The sequence below is a fragment of the Bufo gargarizans genome, chromosome 4 (genome assembly GCF_014858855.1).
Source record: "Bufo gargarizans isolate SCDJY-AF-19 chromosome 4, ASM1485885v1, whole genome shotgun sequence".
Lineage (NCBI taxonomy): Eukaryota > Metazoa > Chordata > Amphibia > Anura > Bufonidae > Bufo > Bufo gargarizans.
This window is the reverse complement of record NC_058083.1, coordinates 451727310-451746644: the sequence shown is the minus strand read 5'-3', so window position 1 is coordinate 451746644 and position 19335 is coordinate 451727310. Positions and strand designations below refer to the sequence as shown.

Here is a 19335-nt window from a genome sequence, read left to right as displayed (position 1 = left end):
TTAAAATAAGTTTTCACCTGTGATTCCCCCTTTAAGACTGCAGGTTCTTCCAGAACCTCACAGCAGGGTAGATGTGGTATGTATGGTGGCTATTTAGATAAAGTGGGGCCACCCTCTATAATCTCCAAATGCTTTAAAAGAGTAGGACAAGAATTGTTTATACGAGAGCCCCTTTTATGTTTTATTTTGCTTCATTAGGTTTTTCCAATGCAATGAGTTGAGCACTACTGTAGATAGGATTACGCTCATATTACCTCTGCAGGACTCTGTAGAACTATTGGATTCCACAAAGCAGTCGGCAGAACACAGGATCCTTTGTGGCAGTTAGTAGCTAGTCAATGTGGTGCATACACAGGCTTTAGTCGTGTAATGATGAGCGTTCACTTGAATGGGAGCTGAGCTGCAGTATTCCGGCACAGCCACTACACAATGGTAGTTTCTGTGCATCCAGCATCGCCCTCTGTGTTATGGTTGACATCAGCAACTGCTTAGAACATCTGATTGGTGGGAGTACATCTGATAGGTGGGAGTGTCAGACCCCCCATTGATCTAATATTTGATGACCTAACCTAAGGATAGATCATCAATATGTGAAAACCTGGGTTGAAAACCAGATCTCCATCTCTGGAGACACCTGAATATGATTTCTGTTTAAAGAGGACCTTTCCCCACTCCTTACATGCCGGTTTTAATAGCTTCGTGCATTCCCTATGTATTAACTGTTCTGGAACATCTATCCTTTGGCTCTATGTTGTGCCAATCCTTTGTTATTTCTGCTAGCAGTCGTGAATGAATTGCTGTCAGTCTGCAGTAAGGGTAGAGAGGGGAGGTAACAAGTTGGAGGTGTGTCCCTGCACAGTCTTAAAATGGCAGCACTGATTGGATAGAGTCTGTGCAGGTACACCCCCCAACTGGTTACCACCCCTCTGTACCCTTACTGCAGAATGACAGCTATTTGTAACTTCTAGTTCAGTGTTTCCCAACCAGTGTGCCTCCAGCTGTTACAAAACTACAACTCCCAGCATGCCCGCACAGCCAAATGCTATCCGGGCATGCTGGGAGTTGTAGTTTTGCAACAGCTGGAGGCACACTGCTTGGGAAACACTGTAAATCTAGTTGATAATAAAGGAATGGCACAACATAGAGCCACAAGAATAGATTCTCCAGAATTGTTACTACATGGGGAATGTATGAAGCTATTAAAACAGGCATGTCAGGAGTGGTGAAATGTCCTCTTTAAAGGCTAAGTACACCTTTTGGGGATTTTTATTTTATTTTATTATTGCATAACTCATTTTGAGCTGAAAATTATTTTGTAAATAGTCCTGTACAGAAAAAAATATTCCAGATTTGTAATAAAGACCAGAGTTTCTCTAATAGAGGGATATGAATTTTCTCTCTTCCGTCAGCCAGCTAATCTGACGGGCTCCTTATCTCGAAGTCAATAATCTAATTAGCGAGTGGGCTGGTAGTCAGACCCCCACCAATCTCATTTTGATAGGCCATCAATATTAAAATGGATGGACCTGAGGAGTAGACAACATGGAGGACCGATACTGACTGTGACCTAAGTGGGGACCAATCCACTTGTCTTTGTGACCATCTAGCAGTCTATCTCGAGCTGTAGGTCGCAATTCATTAATCTGGCCCGGCGCCTGAATTGCTGGGCACTGTTATTGTGGCCTACTGTGCCACCTCAGCATCCTGTGCTATATCTGTTAACCATACTTGTCTCTGACTGACGACTGGCACTTCGCTGACAGAAGGCCTCCCCGTACCTATGACCATAAGTAAGTAGATATCCTTTTATTTATTTATTTTTCCTTGGGTCGCAGGATTGGACGGTCCTCCTCCTCCTCCTCTTACTATCATTCGTGGGTCCTAACTGCCTATCACTCACTAAATTTATACCGGTGTATCTTTATCGGTATAATACACCCGTCTGCGGAGCCCACAGTATATTATGGGTCTCCGCCATCTTTACTATTGATTTGTTTTTGTCTTTCATCCACCCCCTGATGATCCTACACCGTGGGGGAAACGCGTTGGAGTTTTTATTAGTGTTAATACCACACTTTTTGTTACAGGGTGTGCTTTTTAGTCTTGATGTACTTTGTACCTTCTGATCAGTATCAGCATCACTAGGGTTGTATACATGGTTCATCCTGTAGTTGTGTTTGTCCGTATGTCCACTTGGTTATTTACCATCAGGCCATCACCCCAGCCATCGGCAATCTACCACCAGGCCGGCACTCTGACCATCGTCATCCTCCGAGGGCCTACTAGGAGGTGCTAGCCGAGGTTCGAGGACAGGGAGTCCCCACCATTAGGGGCCATCCCTGAGCTGAGATGTAGATTAGGGTACGAGTGTAGGGATATTCTCCCCCCCCCTCCCCTTACCCAGTAGTGGCCAGTTAGCTGGTGGTATACTGACCATAGTGATTGTCCGTCCTTTATGTTAATATATCAATAAATATAAATCCTTGTGAGGGTTAATTTTTCTGCTGGAACTATTACTTTATTTTTTGACCCATTATAAACCTGTATCTTTACCCGCTGGAATTAACATCAATATTAAAATCCCAGAAAACCCTTTACCTGGATTGCTGCTTTCGATGCAGAGCTACGGAACCCATTGACAAATAAAGGAGTTTACGGTTTTACTTACCTGACCTTAAGTATGTTGACAGCGCCTGAAATGCAGTTCTTCTTGCTTTTTATCTTTTTTTTTTCTAAACTCTAAAATGCATATTACATTGTGAGCACATTTTTCTTTTTCTCCTTTTTAGGCCGTGGAAGAATTGTTTAACCTCATGCAGCTATTTGTAGCTCAGAGACCAGACATGAGAGAAGAGGAGCTTGAGGATATCAAGCAGTTTAAGAAAACTACAATAAGCTGCTATTTACGTTGCTTAGATGGTCGCTCCTGTTGGACTACTTTAATAAGGTATCTACTAAACGTTCATTCAGGTCAAGCGATGTTCATGTCCATGTGCTGTCTGAGCGTAGAACGGACAGCACCCGAACTGAACACTGACCCATTATGCTGGAAGGGCCAATTCATTCCATAGCATGCACTATTGTGGTCCGATTTTCACATAAGACATGGCCATTTAAGTCAAGGGGTGCATGATAGGAATGGACAAAACATAGGCGCAGGCACCGTTAAATTTTCATTGTATTATACATTCAATGTTTCCATGGTTGCGACAATCTCTGCAGCACATATACGAGGTGGCCAGGGCAGTGCCTACGTGCACTCCCACAGACCCAGCCGACAAAGAGGCTGGTGCTTTTTCCTATAGAGTGCAAGCGTGACCACCGAGGCTGGATTGAACAGTGATCATAACCTATGGAAAAGAGGAGTGTATAATGCGATGGAAAAATAAATCGGACCAGCAAAGAAAGCAATATGGACAATCACAATACATTAAGCGCCTTGTACTAACTCTAGATCAGGGATCAGCAACATTCGGCACTCCAGCTGCTGTGAAACTACAATTTCCATAGAAGTGAATGGAGCATTCTGGGAGTTGTAGTTTCAGAACATCTGGAGGTTGCTGATCCCTGGGCTACATGATAAATGCCATTTACTGAAGTGAGACAACCCCTTTAAAGGATTTAGTAGCCATCAAATTATGTAGTTACCTATATGTGAGCGTATCCTTTATCTCACATATCAGCAGTTAGCTGTGTAATGTATACCTTACACAAAATGCAGTGCAATGCAATATGAAAGCACCATGTTGTCAAGCAGGAGAAGATTCAGTAAATTCTATAATTGATATATTTAGATCTTTGTGTTTTCTACTTCCTGTGAACAGCTATCGGTACAGGAGGAGATGTTATCGGTGATTGACAGCATTGTGTATATAAGTGTACATAAGAGCTGTCAGTCACTGGTAACACCTCCCTCCTGTACCGATGGGTATTCACAGGAATTGCAATAGCAAAGATATCTATGTACAACAGGTTTTACTGAATATCGAGAGAAACTATTCTGTGCGAAAATCCCTCAAAAAACAAGGGGCCACTCCCTACGCTTGGAGAAAAAAAGATTCCGTCATAAGAGGCGTAAGGGCTGTGAATGTCTGGAATAGCCGCAGGAGCTGGTCACAGCAAATACAGGAGAAGGCTTCAAAAAAGGTTTAGATGACTTTTTATTTGAAAATAACCTTGCGGCTTATGACAATGTATACAAATCTTGTTCTACACACCCTTTTCCTTTTGGCTCAACCACTCCGTAAGGATCCATTCACACGTTGGTGGTGTATTGTGGATCTGCGGTTGGTGTACAGCCGCCCCGCAATTGCGGACAAGAATAGAACATGTTCTATTTTTTTTGCGTAGCCGCGGCCCGTAAGTTCAGGGCCGCGCTCTGGAAATGCAGATGCGGAGAGCATATAGTTTGCGCTCCGCATCCATTCCTGCCCTATTGAGAATTAATAGGTCCGCACCCGTTCCTGATATTGCTGAACGGATGCGGACCCATTTGCGGACGTGTGAATGGACCCTAAAAGGAAGATGGACATTGATCGAGGGATTTGTTCTGATTGCCACATCTGGAGTCTTCCCCTTGATCAATACAGCAGGATTACAGGTTGGACTTTTGTCTTTTGCCAACCTTAACTACTATGTAACTATGTTTTCCCCAAATCTATATATCAATCTGCTCAGCTCCTCCTGATCTAACATGGTCCTTTCAGATTGCATTACATTTTGTGGTGACAGGTCCTCTTTAAATGCACATTTATATACATTGTTCTCAATGTGTGACTTGGTAACCTACCTTACTTGTGTATCTTTCAGTGCCTTCAGAATATTATTAGAGTCTGATGAAGACAGGCTGCTTGTTGTATTTAACAGAGGCTTAATTTTAATGACTGAGGTAAGCCATACAATACTCCTCATGGGTGTGGTAGGGTGCAGAGTGGAGGAAAACCATGTATCTTTTTGAAAATGTATCATAAGATATAGTGTTGGAAAGTTTTACATTCTTGAAGTTGCTGGGCATATAGTCCGGTTTCCCCCACCTTCATCAAATTTACTGATAACTAGTTGAGACATACTGGGGGTGATTTATCATTTTTTTTTAACACCACTTTTGCAGCAATAAAAAGTTGCAGATTATGGCGCATGCCAAATTTGTGACATTTTGCATTTTTCACCGCCTTGTTTAAAGCGACAAGAAAAGGGCTGGGACCTATCAGGAGGGGCGGTGCCTTCCACTGCCTATTGGATTTACCGTAATTTACACCAGATACTGCCGTCAGTTAAAGCTCAAGGGCCAGAGTTTCACCTCATTTATTAAGTTATCTTTCAGGAATATATTTAAAAAGTTAGAATGAGGTAAGGTGGCCATAGATATTAAATAAAGTGCTAACCCGCCAACTTCCCAGAGACCAATTTTAGGCGTGTGGAGGTGTTCTAATTTCCCCCAATTGAATTTCAACATGGCTGATTATTTGGTCTCTCTGAATATAAGCAGCCACCATATCTGGCAGTGGCTTAAAGGGTTTTTCCAGTTCTAACAATTTTCAAGGAAGTGCCTGCTGAAACAGAAGATTCACTTACCTGCTTCCCTCCGCTCCGGTCCACTGCTGTCTCCATCTTCTGGTCCCCACACTGTTTACATCCGGTGGAAGATGTACAGGGGACCAGAGCAGTGTGGGACAGGTAATATGAATCTCCTGTTTCGGCAGGCTGGCTGCAGGCACTTGCTTAAAGATCATTATAACCGTAAAACCTTTTAAGCTACACTTCCAATAGCTGCTGGCCAAACAACTGTTGCTCCTGACCCACGTTTGGGGAGACTCCTGCAGTGGTTTGTTTCCCATGTGAACAAAGGATTAGGTATGTTGAAATTTTACATGGCAAACTTTTCTTTCTTGACATCTGTTGGGGGACAGTCGGTGCATTAGATGGCTAGCTGTTCCTGCTTAAATCCACTGGTTTGGGTTTGTGTATGGAAGCCTTACTCCCTTCTGCCCATGATCAGGAGGACCATAATCTGAATGGCCTTCTGTAGAACTTAAAGTGTAGCTTTATGACATTTTTACCAGTTTGCTAGCATAATAATCCTAGCAAAAATCTGTCTTGGTTTAATACAAATTTCCTGAGAACCAGAGAGCAGGCAGTTACCTGGTAATTCAATTCATTGTATACGGGGGTTGTCTGCTACGTGTAGTCTTTATCCTACATTATGAGAAGCATTTGATTATATTTGTTACTGGGCATTATGAAGCTTCTTTCATATTATAGTATACTATAGTGGTTGATTATTTTTTATTTATTTATTTTTCCTTCTGTGAAACATTTTGTTGCAGTCCTTTAACACATTGCATATGATGTACCATGAAGCTACAGCGTGCCATGTGACTGGGGACTTGGTGGAGCTTTTGTCCATATTCCTGTCTGTCCTTAAGTCCACACGTCCTTATCTTCAGAGAAAAGGTAGGAGGGACATGCAGTACTTGTAATACATGGAATGTAAATGTTAATACATGATGATGATGATGTGTTCATTTCTTTACATATTCACAGATGTGAAGCAGGCTCTCATCCAGTGGCAGGAAAGAATTGAATTTGCTCACAAACTCCTAACCCTCTTAAATTCTTATAGTCCACCAGAACTTAGAAATGCTTGCATAGGTAATTTATTTTATTTTTTCCTCTATTTTACTGTGGGAAGAAGGAAATGATAGGAATACAAGGGGCCATCTTGGTTTGATATCTGTTTACAGTAGACACTTGAAAGTTTCAAATTTACTCTCCCTTTTAAATATATCATTTTTTAACTTGGGTATCATTAATTCTGAATTGTTCTTCATGCAGCTGACATTGCTAATTATGTGAGCATGATGACATGTCCTACTATACTGGGATTGCAGGGAATGGACCTAATTTCAAATGTTTAAGACGTTATTAGTAATTACAGATTTGCTTCTCATTCTAGATGTCCTGAAGGAACTTGTGCTCCTGAGCCCCCATGATTTCTTGCACACATTAGTTCCTTTTCTACAGCACAACCATTGTACATACCACCACAGCAATATCCCAAGTGAGTGTTTGTTTATTATTGACTGTTACTTTCCATTTGTTAAGGGACATTTCAATTGTAGCATGTTATCCTCTATCCACAGGACTGCTTGAGACGGCCAAATACAAGTGCTTGACTATTTCTGGCAGTCCTGTAGAGATGAATGGAGCAGTATTGTGTGTGCCGACACCCACCAATCTAATAGTTATCCCCTATTCTGTAGATGGGGGATAACTTGTTTCAACCTGAATATCCCTTTATCCACATGTAAACCATGTAAAAAGATAATGGCAAGACTTATCAGGATAAGGAAATTTCAGGCCTTTTGTTTTCAAGGTAAACTGAATCATTAGCTCTCTTCTTAGAGAACAAATATTCCTAATTTCATTGTGTTTTGTTCAGTGTCCCTCGGGCCCTACTTCCCATGTCGTGAAAATATGAAACTTATAGGCGGAAAAAGCAATATCCGTCCTCCCCGCCCAGAACTCAATATGTGCCTCTTGCCCACAATGGTTGAATCCAGCAAGGTTGGTAATCATACTTTTATTTTTTTTATGCATCATCGTCTGTTTATGCTGAATATTTAGACATTTCATTTTATTTTTTTCTGATTTAAAGGGAATCTGTCATCAACGTTATGCTGACCTCACTGAGGGCAGCATAAAATAGTGACTGAAATGCTGATTTCAGCGGTGTGTCACTCATGAGCTAAAAGTAAGTGGTTGCTGAGAATCAGCATCATAATCCTTGCAGTCCAGGCCTTGAAAAGAGTCAAATCTACTTGAAGAGTCCTGCACTCTCACCCATCTGCTGCTGATTTGCAGTTCTCTTCTAGAGAGATGGGGAGAAAACTAGGTAGAAGACTGTCAGTCATCAGCAGGGAGAGCAGGAATTTATGAATAACCATGACTCTTCCCAGGTGGCCGTGACTTTTCCAGGCCCAGTCTGCAATGATTGTGATGTTGGTTCTCGGAAACCACTTGCTTTTAAATGGCAGACCGCTGAAATCATTTCACCTGTCTGAGATGAGCAGCATGAAGTTGATGACAGGTTCCCTTTAGATGATACTGGATATGCATCTTCCTAATATACCATGTGTTTCACCTCTTCCCCATTTTCAAGATCTCTACTTGCAGTCCATAAATGGTATGAGGCTAAAAACCTGCCCTGTTCATTCAGGGGGTATGGGTGCATGGCACCTATGAGAGAGAACTCTTTTCTTTTGGTCACTTGTGATCGCTTGTGATTGTTTTAATATTTTTAGGAACGCCACCTTTATCCTTTTTGTTTTAGGGTAAAGATGAAGTATACGACCGCATGCTGCTGGACTACTTGTCTTCATATCACCAGTTTATCCATCTCCTTTGCCGTGTGGCAATCAATTGTGAAAAGTTTACTGAAGCTTTGATCAAGCTGAGTAAGTTCTTGTATTGAAGGGGCTGAATAAAATTTGAGAAATGGGTCGGCCATTTTTTCTAGGAACAGTGGCACTTTTGTCAATGGGCTGTGTCAGGTGTTGCAGGACATTCACCTTCAAGTGAATGGAGTTGAGGTGTGATGCAGGCTGTGCAAAAGAGTGGTGCTGTTTTAGGGGGAAAATAAGGCAGATTGTTTTTCCAATCTCATCTAAAACATTTACATTTTTAAAGTGAGTTGAATTTGAAACTTAAAATGATATAATCTGCAGGGCACAATTAAGAAATGCTATACACCAGATTAAATTGGTTTTTAGCTTCATTTAGAGTTTTCCATGATTGCTTTACCCCCCACTCTGCCCTTTTTATCCTGTTACTGAGATCATTGGTGGCCTCTTGTTCTTCCAGGCTCTCCAAGTAAGGTCACGTCATTGAATCAGACGCGTGCTGTTCGTGGTTTCCACAGACAGCACACGTACCCGTTGATTTTAAATTGTGTATTCACACATCAGTGGAAAAACCACCGAGGTGTGCACTACTTTGGTCCTGGATGCGGATCAAACTCGTCCATTGAAGTCCTATGGGTCCATGAAAACCACTGACCAAACACAGATGGCATCCATGCTCCATCCAGGTCAGTGATTTTGACGGACCAGTGGTAGGAGATGCTCTGGAAAACAATTTTCAGCCTGCCAATGAACACAAATGACACACTAAGGGCAAAAAAATGGACGCATGGAGCCTATACAGACATCTTCAAGGATGAGCCACTGACCGTCTTGTCAATATGGACATGTAAAAGAGGCCTAACTCTCCTCTTGACATTAAGTGACTAGAAATGCAGCTGTCAAGTCTGTTAGTGCTCAAATGCTGTTTGGAAAGAGCCATGCTTTAAACCAAAACAGCTGAAATGTATCATTCCACTTGGGCTTTTACGCTTAAATGTATTCCATGTTCATAGTCTTACACAATGATGCTTTTTTTCAACACCCCCAGCGTAAACCTCCCTAGCATGTTCAGTATGCCTCTCCTGTATTTGGGGATCATTTAACGTCTGTCCCTGTAACTATTACACCTTGTTGGCCTGTGATTAATGAAAATTTGATATTACAAAACAACATTTTGGATACATCTGCTTTATATTATTTGCATATCAGCTTGTGTTGATATTCATACTGATTTATTTTGCAGGTGTCTTGATTGCATATGAAGGGCTCTCTTTGCACCTTGCATTGTTTCCAAAGTTGTGGACTGAGTTATGCCAAACACAGGTATTTCATAACTATGGCAAAGGTCTAAAATGACTCGCTTTCTTTCTCGCTTCTTTCTCGCTTGCTTTCTTTCTCGCTTGCTTTCTTTCTCGCTTGCTTTCTTTCTCGCTTGCTTTCTTTCTCGCTTTCTTTCTTTCTCGCTTTCTTTCTTTCTCGCTTTCTTTCTTTCTCGCTTTCTTTCTTTCTCGCTTTCTTTCTTTCTCGCTTTCTTTCTTTCTCGCTTTCTTTCTTTCTCGCTTTCTTTCTTTCTTTCTCGCTTTCTTTCTTTCTTTCTCGCTTTCTTTCTTTCTTTCTCTCTTTCTTTCTTTCTTTCTCGCTTTCTTTCTTTCGCTTTCTTTCTTTCTTTCTCTTTCTTTCTTTCTTTCTTTCTTTCTTTCTCGCTTTCTTTCTTTCTCGCTTTCTTTCTTTCTCGCTTTTCCTTTCTCGCTTTCTTTCTTTCTCGCTTTTTCTTTCTCGCTTTCTTTCTTTCTCGCTTTCTTTCTTTCTCTTTTCGCTTTCTCTCTTTCTTTCTCGCTTTCTTTCTTTCTCGCTTTCTTTCTTTTCTCTTTCTCGTTCTTTCTTTCTCGTTCTTTCTTTCTTTTTCAAAAATTTTACATTGTTTGCCTTCCTCAGCTGGCACGTATATACACTGCTCAGCCAGCTGCAGAAAGCCATTCTGTAACAAATCTGTCAGACGGTCTGATGGCCCAGTCTCCAGCACCTCTCTGACATCTTGTGAGTGATCTGTTAAGGTGATTATTACCAAATCAAAGTTGAACTGCAGATCCGAGTTCTGTACCTCCTGGTAATTAGCCACTATTGCCAGGGAAAGCCACTCCAGCCATATGATAAGCTGTCATCATAATGCATAGACGTCTTTGGTCCGCCAGAGCAGGAGCCATTTTTAGAAAGCTACTTTTTCTGGCTCATGGAAGGCAGTCTCAAGTAGGGAACCTTCCTCTGATGTCCTTTTGCTATTGTAAGGTATAACTGGTGATGTTTTCATGAGAACTTCTTTAAAGACAATGGTAATAATGAATATTATACTGACGAAAATAAGTAGATATGATTATAAAAGAATGGGAGGCGATTCTCTTCACAATGAATCTGTTTTTTACTTTATTCATAAAAAAATAAATCCTTTACTCTTTGAAATCTAGTCTCCACTGGCAAAAAACTGCATCAAGCTGCTGTGTGAGGATCCAGTTTTCACTGAATATATTAAAAGTATTTTAATGGATGAGCGCGTGTTCCTCAATAATAACATGGTCTACACATTCCTGACCCACTTTCTAGTAAAGGTAAGTACTTTTCTTACAGTTTTTTTCCTGGAGGGAAAGGCATTGAGTTGGTAAGAAGGTGATTGACCATTTAAATGTATTAATTTTTCTGGTTTGCTTCCACAGGTTCAAAGTCAGGTCTTTTCTGAAACAAATTGTGCAAGTCTCGTTAACACAATAATTACGCATCTCATCAATCAGTATCAAAATGTGGAGTCTGATTTTATCAGCAGAATTGAAATTTCCAAAGCAAGCAGCACTTTAAATGGAGTAAGAGAATATCAAACTGTGTTCACTCTTTAATATCCTTGTTGAAAATGATATTGTTTGCTTCATTGGATTCTTGATCTGCATTGTCCTTTCCATAAAATTTGTTAGATCCTATTAACTTACCCTATTCTTCTCTTCTTTGTTATGTTAGCTCTCCTTCCTATATATGTTACATATTCTATAGTAGCCTGGACTTAAAGGGGTTGTCTGGATTCAGAGCTGAAACCGGACATACCTCCATTTTCACCCCGGCAGCCCCCCTGACATGAGCATTGGAGCAGTTCATGCTCCGATGCTCTCCTTTGCCCTATACTAAATCACGCAGGTCAAAGGCATTTTTAGGAGTTCCGGTGACGTACTGGGGCTCTCCATGGGGCTGCCAGGAAGCCCGGTGACGTCACCAGCACTGATGGGCGGGCTGTAGTGCTGCCCTAGACAGTAAAATGGCTAGGGCAGCGCTAAAGCCCGCCCATCAGAGCCAGTGACATCACCGAACACACTGCTGGGCGGAAGCTTCCACCTGGCAGTGTGTTATGATAAACAAAAGAGGCCGTGCCCTGTGCGATCTAGCGCAGGGCAAGGGAGTGCATCGGAGCATGAAATGCTCTGATCCTAGCCTCAGTGGGGCTTCCTGGGTGAAAATAAGGGTATGTCCGGGTTCAGTTCTGAACCCGGACAACCCCTTTAAAAATCATTGAGTTAGTCCTATTTGTTATGAGAGGAATTAAATGATTGTTACAACCTTATAATATGATAGCATATCGAGGTCAGACACCCATCAATCCTGAGAATGGAGGGGCTGTAGCACTGATTCAGCATCCTTTCAAATCCTAGCCATTGTTTTATAAGTTTGGAAGCTTTCATCAGATTTCCACTGGTCCTGATGTTGAAACCTAAAGCTGTGACTGACCACACATTTACCCTGCAGGGCTGTTGTATTATACAGCACCCATTCAGTTGATTGGGTGATCCTTTAATACATACAGTTGCATGGAATCTACTTTAGCTCTCTGCTTTGGTTAGTAGATTTTGGGTGTCTGGGTAGAAGACCCCCTCTTCATGCTTTTTAAAGGAGTCTATCACCAGGAAATTCATTGTAAAACCAGGCACAGTGCCTTGTAGGGCTAACTCAAATGAATGTAATGATTCAGTTCAGTTAGTGATCTGTTGCTTCATTTTGGAGAATATGTACTTTTAATCAGTATGCAAATGAGCAGTTAAGTGCACCATGGGTGGACCAAAGCCACTCTGTGCACCCTTGCTTCTACTGCTCTGCCAGACCCTACTACTCCTTGATTGATAGGACCATGTTCCTGCATAGTCATCTCATTCTAAGAGGTATAACTTATCACTTTTATTTAATCATTTCGGTACATATGACTTTTTCATCACTTTATCTCCAATTGCGGTCATTACAGCCATGTTCCAGCTGCATTACACATCTGGTGTTTGTCACCTATGGAGTAGGCTCAGCGTGTGTGCCTGCTGCATATACCTGCATGTAAAAGTTAAAGGGAACCTGTCACCAGTTTTATGGTGTCCTAACTAAGGGCAACATAAATAAGTGACTGATTCTCTTAGCAAAATGCTGGATCACTTTCTTTAATTGACCCAGTCAATCTGCCAACATCTTGTATTGAAAAGCATCAGCTGATAATGATGAGTCTTGAATATTTATGAGCTCCTGACTCTCCCCGCCTACCTGCTGCTGATTGACAGTTTTTTCCCATATGAATCAGCAGCAAGAGTGGCTTTAGCTCTGAATAAAAAAACGCTGGACTCACTGACATCATTGGCTCATTAGCATGTAGCATCTTTGTGTCTATATAATGAGGTAACCATCTGTCACACCAGTAAGTGAATACATCTAAGGCACTTTTTAGTAGTTAATGATTGTATATAATTAGTTAGATTATAATCAAATATCCACATGACAGGTTCCCTTTAAGGTTGGGTTTCCACGTTAGTTTTTTCTGGCTCTGTTTTTGGAGCCAAAACCAGGAGTGGATTGAAATGATGCGCAGTATTGTCTGTCCGTTCTACTTATTGTTTTTATGATCCACACCTGGTTTTGGCTTTAAAAACTGTATCCGAAAACTTGAACCAGGAGACCCAGCAATAATGAAACATGTAAATCATCTTTTTTGTTTTTCAGTCCAATCAATATTTGAATGTAAGTCATTGTATGAATACATAGCAGTAGATATTAAGAGTTTACTTTATTTTTTAGGATCTTAGAGCACTGATTCTACTCCTGTCAGTTCACACTCCGAAACAGATGAACACAGCCTTAATACCAACTTTACAGGATCTCCTGAGCAAATGCAGAGCGTGTCAGCAGCAAAGAAATTCAATGCAAGAGCAAGAATCCAAAGATGGTAAAGCTAAAGGTGAGCATTGAAGGGATCCTATTCCTAATGTTGACTTGCACACACCCACCCCTTTTTGCTGTGGATGTCCACAGCAAGCTACAGTACAGTTTATGTGAATGCAGAAATGCCTTTGCATTGTAGAAAAATCTGTGTGGATTTATTCCATGCAGCGGATTTTGAAATCTACATCATGATTTATACTAATGCAAAAAGTTGGTAGATGGATTTACTGCAGATTTCTTAGCAGTAATTCTGCCACATGTGCACGTAAAGTCTAAAGACCTATACCTCAAGTGATGTGGTCACAGGGTATGTCCTAAATACCCTTACCCTGTGACCACCTGCCGTTTCAGCTTCAGCAAGGCTTTCCACGTTTTTCTAAGTCTTTGGGACCTAAGAAAAAATAGTAATGTTTGCTAAGCTCTTTCCATAACTCCCACAGACTATCCAATAAAATTGACACTCGCCCCACCACCTATCAGGCGGTAATTGGCATGAGAATAGAATTTTTAAGTTCTAAACCATTATAACCATATACGCCAATATAAGCTTTAGTGACTCTAATATTTTAGCAGATGTACTTCCAATAATAGTTATTACTTAAAAGGGTTTTCTGATTGTTTAATACTGATGACCTATTCTCAGGATAGTTCATCAACATCAGATCAGAGGAGGTATGACACCTGTTTGAAGAGATCGCAGCTCTCTGGTGAGCACCAAAGCCTTCTTGCAGCTTATCCAACACAGCACCATCTATTGGATTGCAGCTGTGCTTGGTATTGCAGCTCAGCCCCATTCACTTAAATGGGACTGAACTGCACTTAGGTCATATGACCGATGAACATGACATCACTGGCCTGGGAAGAGACAGAGGCACTGACCGGAACACCATCGCCTCTTCACTTGCACAACCCCAAGTGAAGCTGCTTTGACACTTCCTTTCATTAAAACACGTATCCTGCACTTTACCAATCCTAAACATGCTGGTAATTCTAGGTTAATATGGTGTAATTGTCAGGAATTGACTGTATCCCAGTGGGGCTTTTAGAAATATCATCTTCATATAAACACTTATTATTTATTGATGATCTATACTCGGGATAGGTAATCAGTATCTGGTGGGAGTCCTATACCTAGCATCTTTGCTGTTCATGTCCTGCAGCCTCTTCCTTGGACTGTGACCTTACAACTATCTGTCACGTGGCCTTTGTGCAGTGAATGGAACTGAGCTGCTGTAATACCATGCAAAGATGCTATACAATGTGTGGTGTTTGGTATAGTATGAGGATGCTGCAACACTTGTCCGAGTGCTACGGCCTCTTCAAACAGCTGATTAGTTGGCGAGTTGCGTTCCCACCGATCCTTAGGCCATCAGTAATTAACTCCTGTAAAACCCCTTTAAATCTGCTACATCTGATATATATTTTCTATTTAGATGATGAAGGTGTTACACCGGTAAAACGAAGGAGGGTTAGCAGCGATGAGGATCATATGGTAGACAGCTGTATAAGCGATCTGAAAAATGAACGTGAGGCATCCACGCCAACAAGCACATCTGACAATGAGACAAGAGATTCTTCCATCATTGATCCAGGAACGGAACAAGACCCTCCATCTCCCTCTCCTCTGTCTGCTAAGGAATACAGAATAGAAGTGTCCTCTTCATTTACCGAAGATATACTGCTACCTGCACGGTCACAACCAACAGATGATCAGCCCGGCAATGGCGTTAAATACGAAGATGGGAAAGAAATGAAAGAACTCCAAAGTCCTAAGGAGACTAATGTAATGGAGGAAGAAAGTGTTCTCCCTTCCACTTCCATTTCTGCTGTGTTGGCTGACTTGGCAGACTTACGGGGCTGTGATGGTCAGCCGTCACCCACCCAGGACAGTCAGGAGCTCAGCCTATCACTAAATTGTGAGCATTCCAGGGGACTTTTTAGTCATATACAACAAAATGACATTTTAGATACCCTGTGCAGGACCATTGAGTCCACAATTCTTGTGGTCTCAAGGATATCAGGAAAAGAAAACAAAGCTGCTTCTTGACATTAGTTGTAGCATGTCTGCTTTTAAGTCTTTATTTTTTTTAAAAGCTGTTTGTATACATTTTTGCAGGTTTTTTTCCTGCAGATTTTTCCTTTTTTTGTGCTTCGGTTTGTCAAGTGCTTTCTGCTTGGATGGCAAGATTTCTATGCTTTATTCTTGGTCAGGCAGAAGTCTAGAAACAAAAGTTGCATCTGCAGTACACTTTGTAAAAGCCAATCATTATGGTTATGTTTTATGTAATTCAGGTTCGCTGTAGTGGCTTTCATTAAATGGCCGCTTTAAATAATAGGGGGGCCCCTAACCCAATATGATGTAATTTAAACTTGTCATTTTTACCGTGTATAATATGGTGTCCTCTGTGCCAGTTTTGTACCTTATAATAGAGGCAGTTGCCTCAAATCTCTGTGGTTCTTATTATCAAAATTAAGTTTACTTGTACTAAACCACAAGAAATTTGATTCTGTAAAGAATCCTCTCTAGCTGTGGCCTGGCAGTATATATGGTGCTTTATTTAACAGAATACCTGTGGAGGAAATGAAGCACATGTGATGTAAAGAAAAAAAAAAAAAAGAAGACAAAAAAACAAAAATAATTGTTTTATTTTATTGATATGATTGATCGCTATTCTGTGCACTTCATTAAACTAATTGTGACGACTTTTCATTTTTGTGTATATTGGCCTCTTTTAGAATCCACGTGTATACATTGTGCCACGTTAGGCAGACTTTTCTTCCGCAGAGCTGTTAAATTAAGGTGTTTGCGCATGTCTGTATTTCAGAAAATGTTTGGATTGAAGGCAGAAATAGACCATGGCGGAGTTCAGCAGCTATGAGTTTAAGAAGGAAAATAGAACTGTTTTAAGATATAATTTGTAAAAGAGATTTAAAAAGTTAAGAGAGCGATGTTACGGAACTACCTATTTTATCACTGTTCTACCATGGTTCGTCCTGCAGATTATAAGTATGTTATTAATAATAAAAAAAAATCTTATTTCAGAGACACAATCGTTGAGTCCACAAAGTACAGATTCTTATGTCTCGTAATTGTTCCATGCTGCTTACACCATGAAGGTTGTGGATTTATTTTTGCACATGATTTAGTCATTTGAGGATTTCTGTTAGATTAGAAAAATGTAGTTGCATTATTCTAGAAGCAGCATTAGGGCTGCACTGGGACTAAAAATGAGCCTTGGTACACAAACCCCTCTAGCCCTTGTACAATATCACACTCCCCTGCCCTTTACTTAGTTTCCGATCCATACCCTGTGGATCATTCCTTTTTAAAAGGATTGCTCACTCCTGGGGACCTCTCAGGCAGACCGCCCAGCATGGTTGGACCAGTGCAGTGACAAAGCAATAGTAAAGTACAATGCAAATACAGTACCAGTGTCATCTGGTCCCCAATAGCTCATCATGGAAAATCCCCCCACTCCTGTCCTGGGGCTTCCTTCCTAAATTATTTTTTATAATTTTTATTTAGGGGCATGTAGAAAACCCCCTGAAATTTGTGCATTTATTTCCTTTTTTTTCTTTACATTTCTATAAAAAAAAAAGTATCTTGGAAAGTAACTGAAAAAATGCCCTACCTAACGGATGGTGTGGTTTGGAAAAAAGGCTAAAACAAAGCTGCTTTGTCACGATTGTAAGATTTTCATAGCTGTTCCACAAACAACTTTTCACTCTAAAAGTTAAATTTTTATTTTATTTTTTCAAATGTAACTCATTTGCAGTTTTCTCTTATCTCCCATGCTTGAATCCTACATCTTGGTTTGTCATGTATCTGCCATCCCATCATGCCTTTGGGCAGTGAGATGTCCTGACATCAGCAGATCATGTGACACCACGCCCCTTGTTCTTGCTAACGGCGCTTCCTGTGTCCTATATAACAAGGCTGCAATGCAGGACGGAGCATACAGCGACTGACTATCAAAACAGATTTCTCGCTCGTATCATTGGGGGACGCAGGACCGTGGGTATAGCTGCTTGCTGCCACTAGGAGGCGACACTAGGCTGAAAAAGACTTAGCTCCTCCCCTGCAGGCTATACCCCCTCCAGCCTGGAGAGAGCATGTCCGTTTAAGCTTAGTGTCTGTAGGAGGCAGACCTCCCTGCTTAATTCAGGGCGACTTATTTTATTATTTTTTCTTTTTAGGTTTTGGGAAACAGTCGCCTAGCCACTCTGTCTACCCCAGGAGCAAGGCCGGTGTCGGAATCCCTCACCGCCCGACCTCCCCAAGAAGAAAAGGTGCTGCTCAGCTCTCCTGCTAGCCAAGGGGTCACCTGAATCCAGCAAGACCCCCTGCCACTTCAGGTGCCAGCTGCTAAAGAGGTGACCCTGCTGGTAAGCTGAGGAGGGGGTGAAGAGAAGAGGATGAAGATAGGGTGAGTAGTCCGGATTATATGAGTATTCTCTGCACCATACCCTCCTCTCCACTAAGGTTCTGGGGCCTCTGCAAGACTGTCTGGAGGGAGCAAACTCAGGGCCTGGGTCCCCCCATGCCTCCCCTATCGTAAAGTCCACTTGCTCCTTAGACCCTCAGCCTGCCCCGATTCTCCCAGCCTGCGGGGTGGCTCCCGCGGCTGGTAACTGCAAGTGGGCGCCTGCCGTGCTCCATAAGGGGTCTACCGTTCTCCGGCCGACCGGGCGTTCTCCCCAGTCAGCAGGGCGCCGCACTTTATTTGGCCCGTGGGGTTGGCTTCCGCAGCCGGTATGCACACCCAGGGGGGCTGGCCAGCGCCGCTCTGGGTCCCGCCCGGTCAGCCGGGTGCCGGAAAATTTACCCCCTGGCTTCTCTTGGGCCTACCTGTCTGTCTCTCTGGCCCGCGCTCAAACAGGCGCATTCCGTGCACCAGTTCAGGTTCCATTGTGCTCAAAAAAACTTTAGGCCCCGGTCGCAACTTCTTTCTGGGGAGGGGGGGGGGGGGGCTGTTCCCCAGCCTGCTTAGCTCTGTTCACGGTCCTCAAGGCAGTCTTAACCCTTCATGGCCAGGACCACATTATCCGGAGTTGCTGTCTGCAGGCAATGTGCCGTATTATTGAATAATTCCAACCCTTCCTGCCTCTTGTCCAGAGACTGGGGCATCACAGTTTCTTTAAAAAAAAAAAAAAGAAAAGAAATGTACACCATACAGGTCCCGCCCCCCTCACCCCACATTGCTGGACTACCCTGACTGTGTGGTACTAGACTGGGCCTGCGCCCTATCCCAGACAGTGGAGAATCTCTCTCTGTTTCCCAATCCGCCCTCTGGGGTCGTTTGGTTGATATTTCTCCATCTGCGCAATCCAATGGAGGACCTCTGGAAGTTCCCAATCTACCCTCCTGGGTCGTTTGCGCAGGCGTTGATTTATCAACCAATCTGGTGGGTGGACCTTTTAGAAGTTCCTTTTTCCACCTCCTGGGTAGTTTGGTAGTCAAATCCCCACCGGCGCAACCTGCAACTGCCATGGGCAAGATTCAGAGAAGTAGAACTGTGCACAATCGGGCCAGGATATATTCTGCCTCGGTCACCTCCACCGTTCTTCCCTACGGTCACGCTCAGTCGCACCCTCCCTCCCTGGAGTGGTTCGGTCCGAGTGGGGGGGGGGGAAATCACTGATTCGGACTCTGACATGAATCCGGTGCAATCTTCCAAGATTGCGTCCACAGTAGCCAGCAGTATTT

The 19335-nt window shown here is 42.3% G+C and overlaps 1 protein-coding gene across 3 annotated transcripts in view; it reads left to right on the top strand.

Annotated features, from left to right (window-relative positions):
- USP34 (ubiquitin specific peptidase 34) overlaps positions 1 to 16336 on the top strand; it is a 216570-nt gene extending 200234 nt beyond the window's left edge. For all 3 annotated transcript variants that reach the window (XM_044289323.1, XM_044289322.1, XM_044289321.1), the window contains 12 exons: positions 2790 to 2947; positions 4810 to 4888; positions 6327 to 6453; positions 6544 to 6651; positions 6956 to 7060; positions 7442 to 7566; positions 8333 to 8456; positions 9646 to 9725; positions 10865 to 11005; positions 11111 to 11254; positions 13485 to 13644; positions 15062 to 16336. In XM_044289323.1, the coding sequence (XP_044145258.1) occupies positions 2790 to 2947; positions 4810 to 4888; positions 6327 to 6453; positions 6544 to 6651; positions 6956 to 7060; positions 7442 to 7566; positions 8333 to 8456; positions 9646 to 9725; positions 10865 to 11005; positions 11111 to 11254; positions 13485 to 13644; positions 15062 to 15675 (1965 nt within the window). In that variant the 3' untranslated portion in view covers positions 15676 to 16336. The remainder of the gene's footprint in view (positions 1 to 2789; positions 2948 to 4809; positions 4889 to 6326; positions 6454 to 6543; positions 6652 to 6955; positions 7061 to 7441; positions 7567 to 8332; positions 8457 to 9645; positions 9726 to 10864; positions 11006 to 11110; positions 11255 to 13484; positions 13645 to 15061) is intronic.
- The last annotated feature ends 2999 nt before the right edge of the window (positions 16337 to 19335 follow it).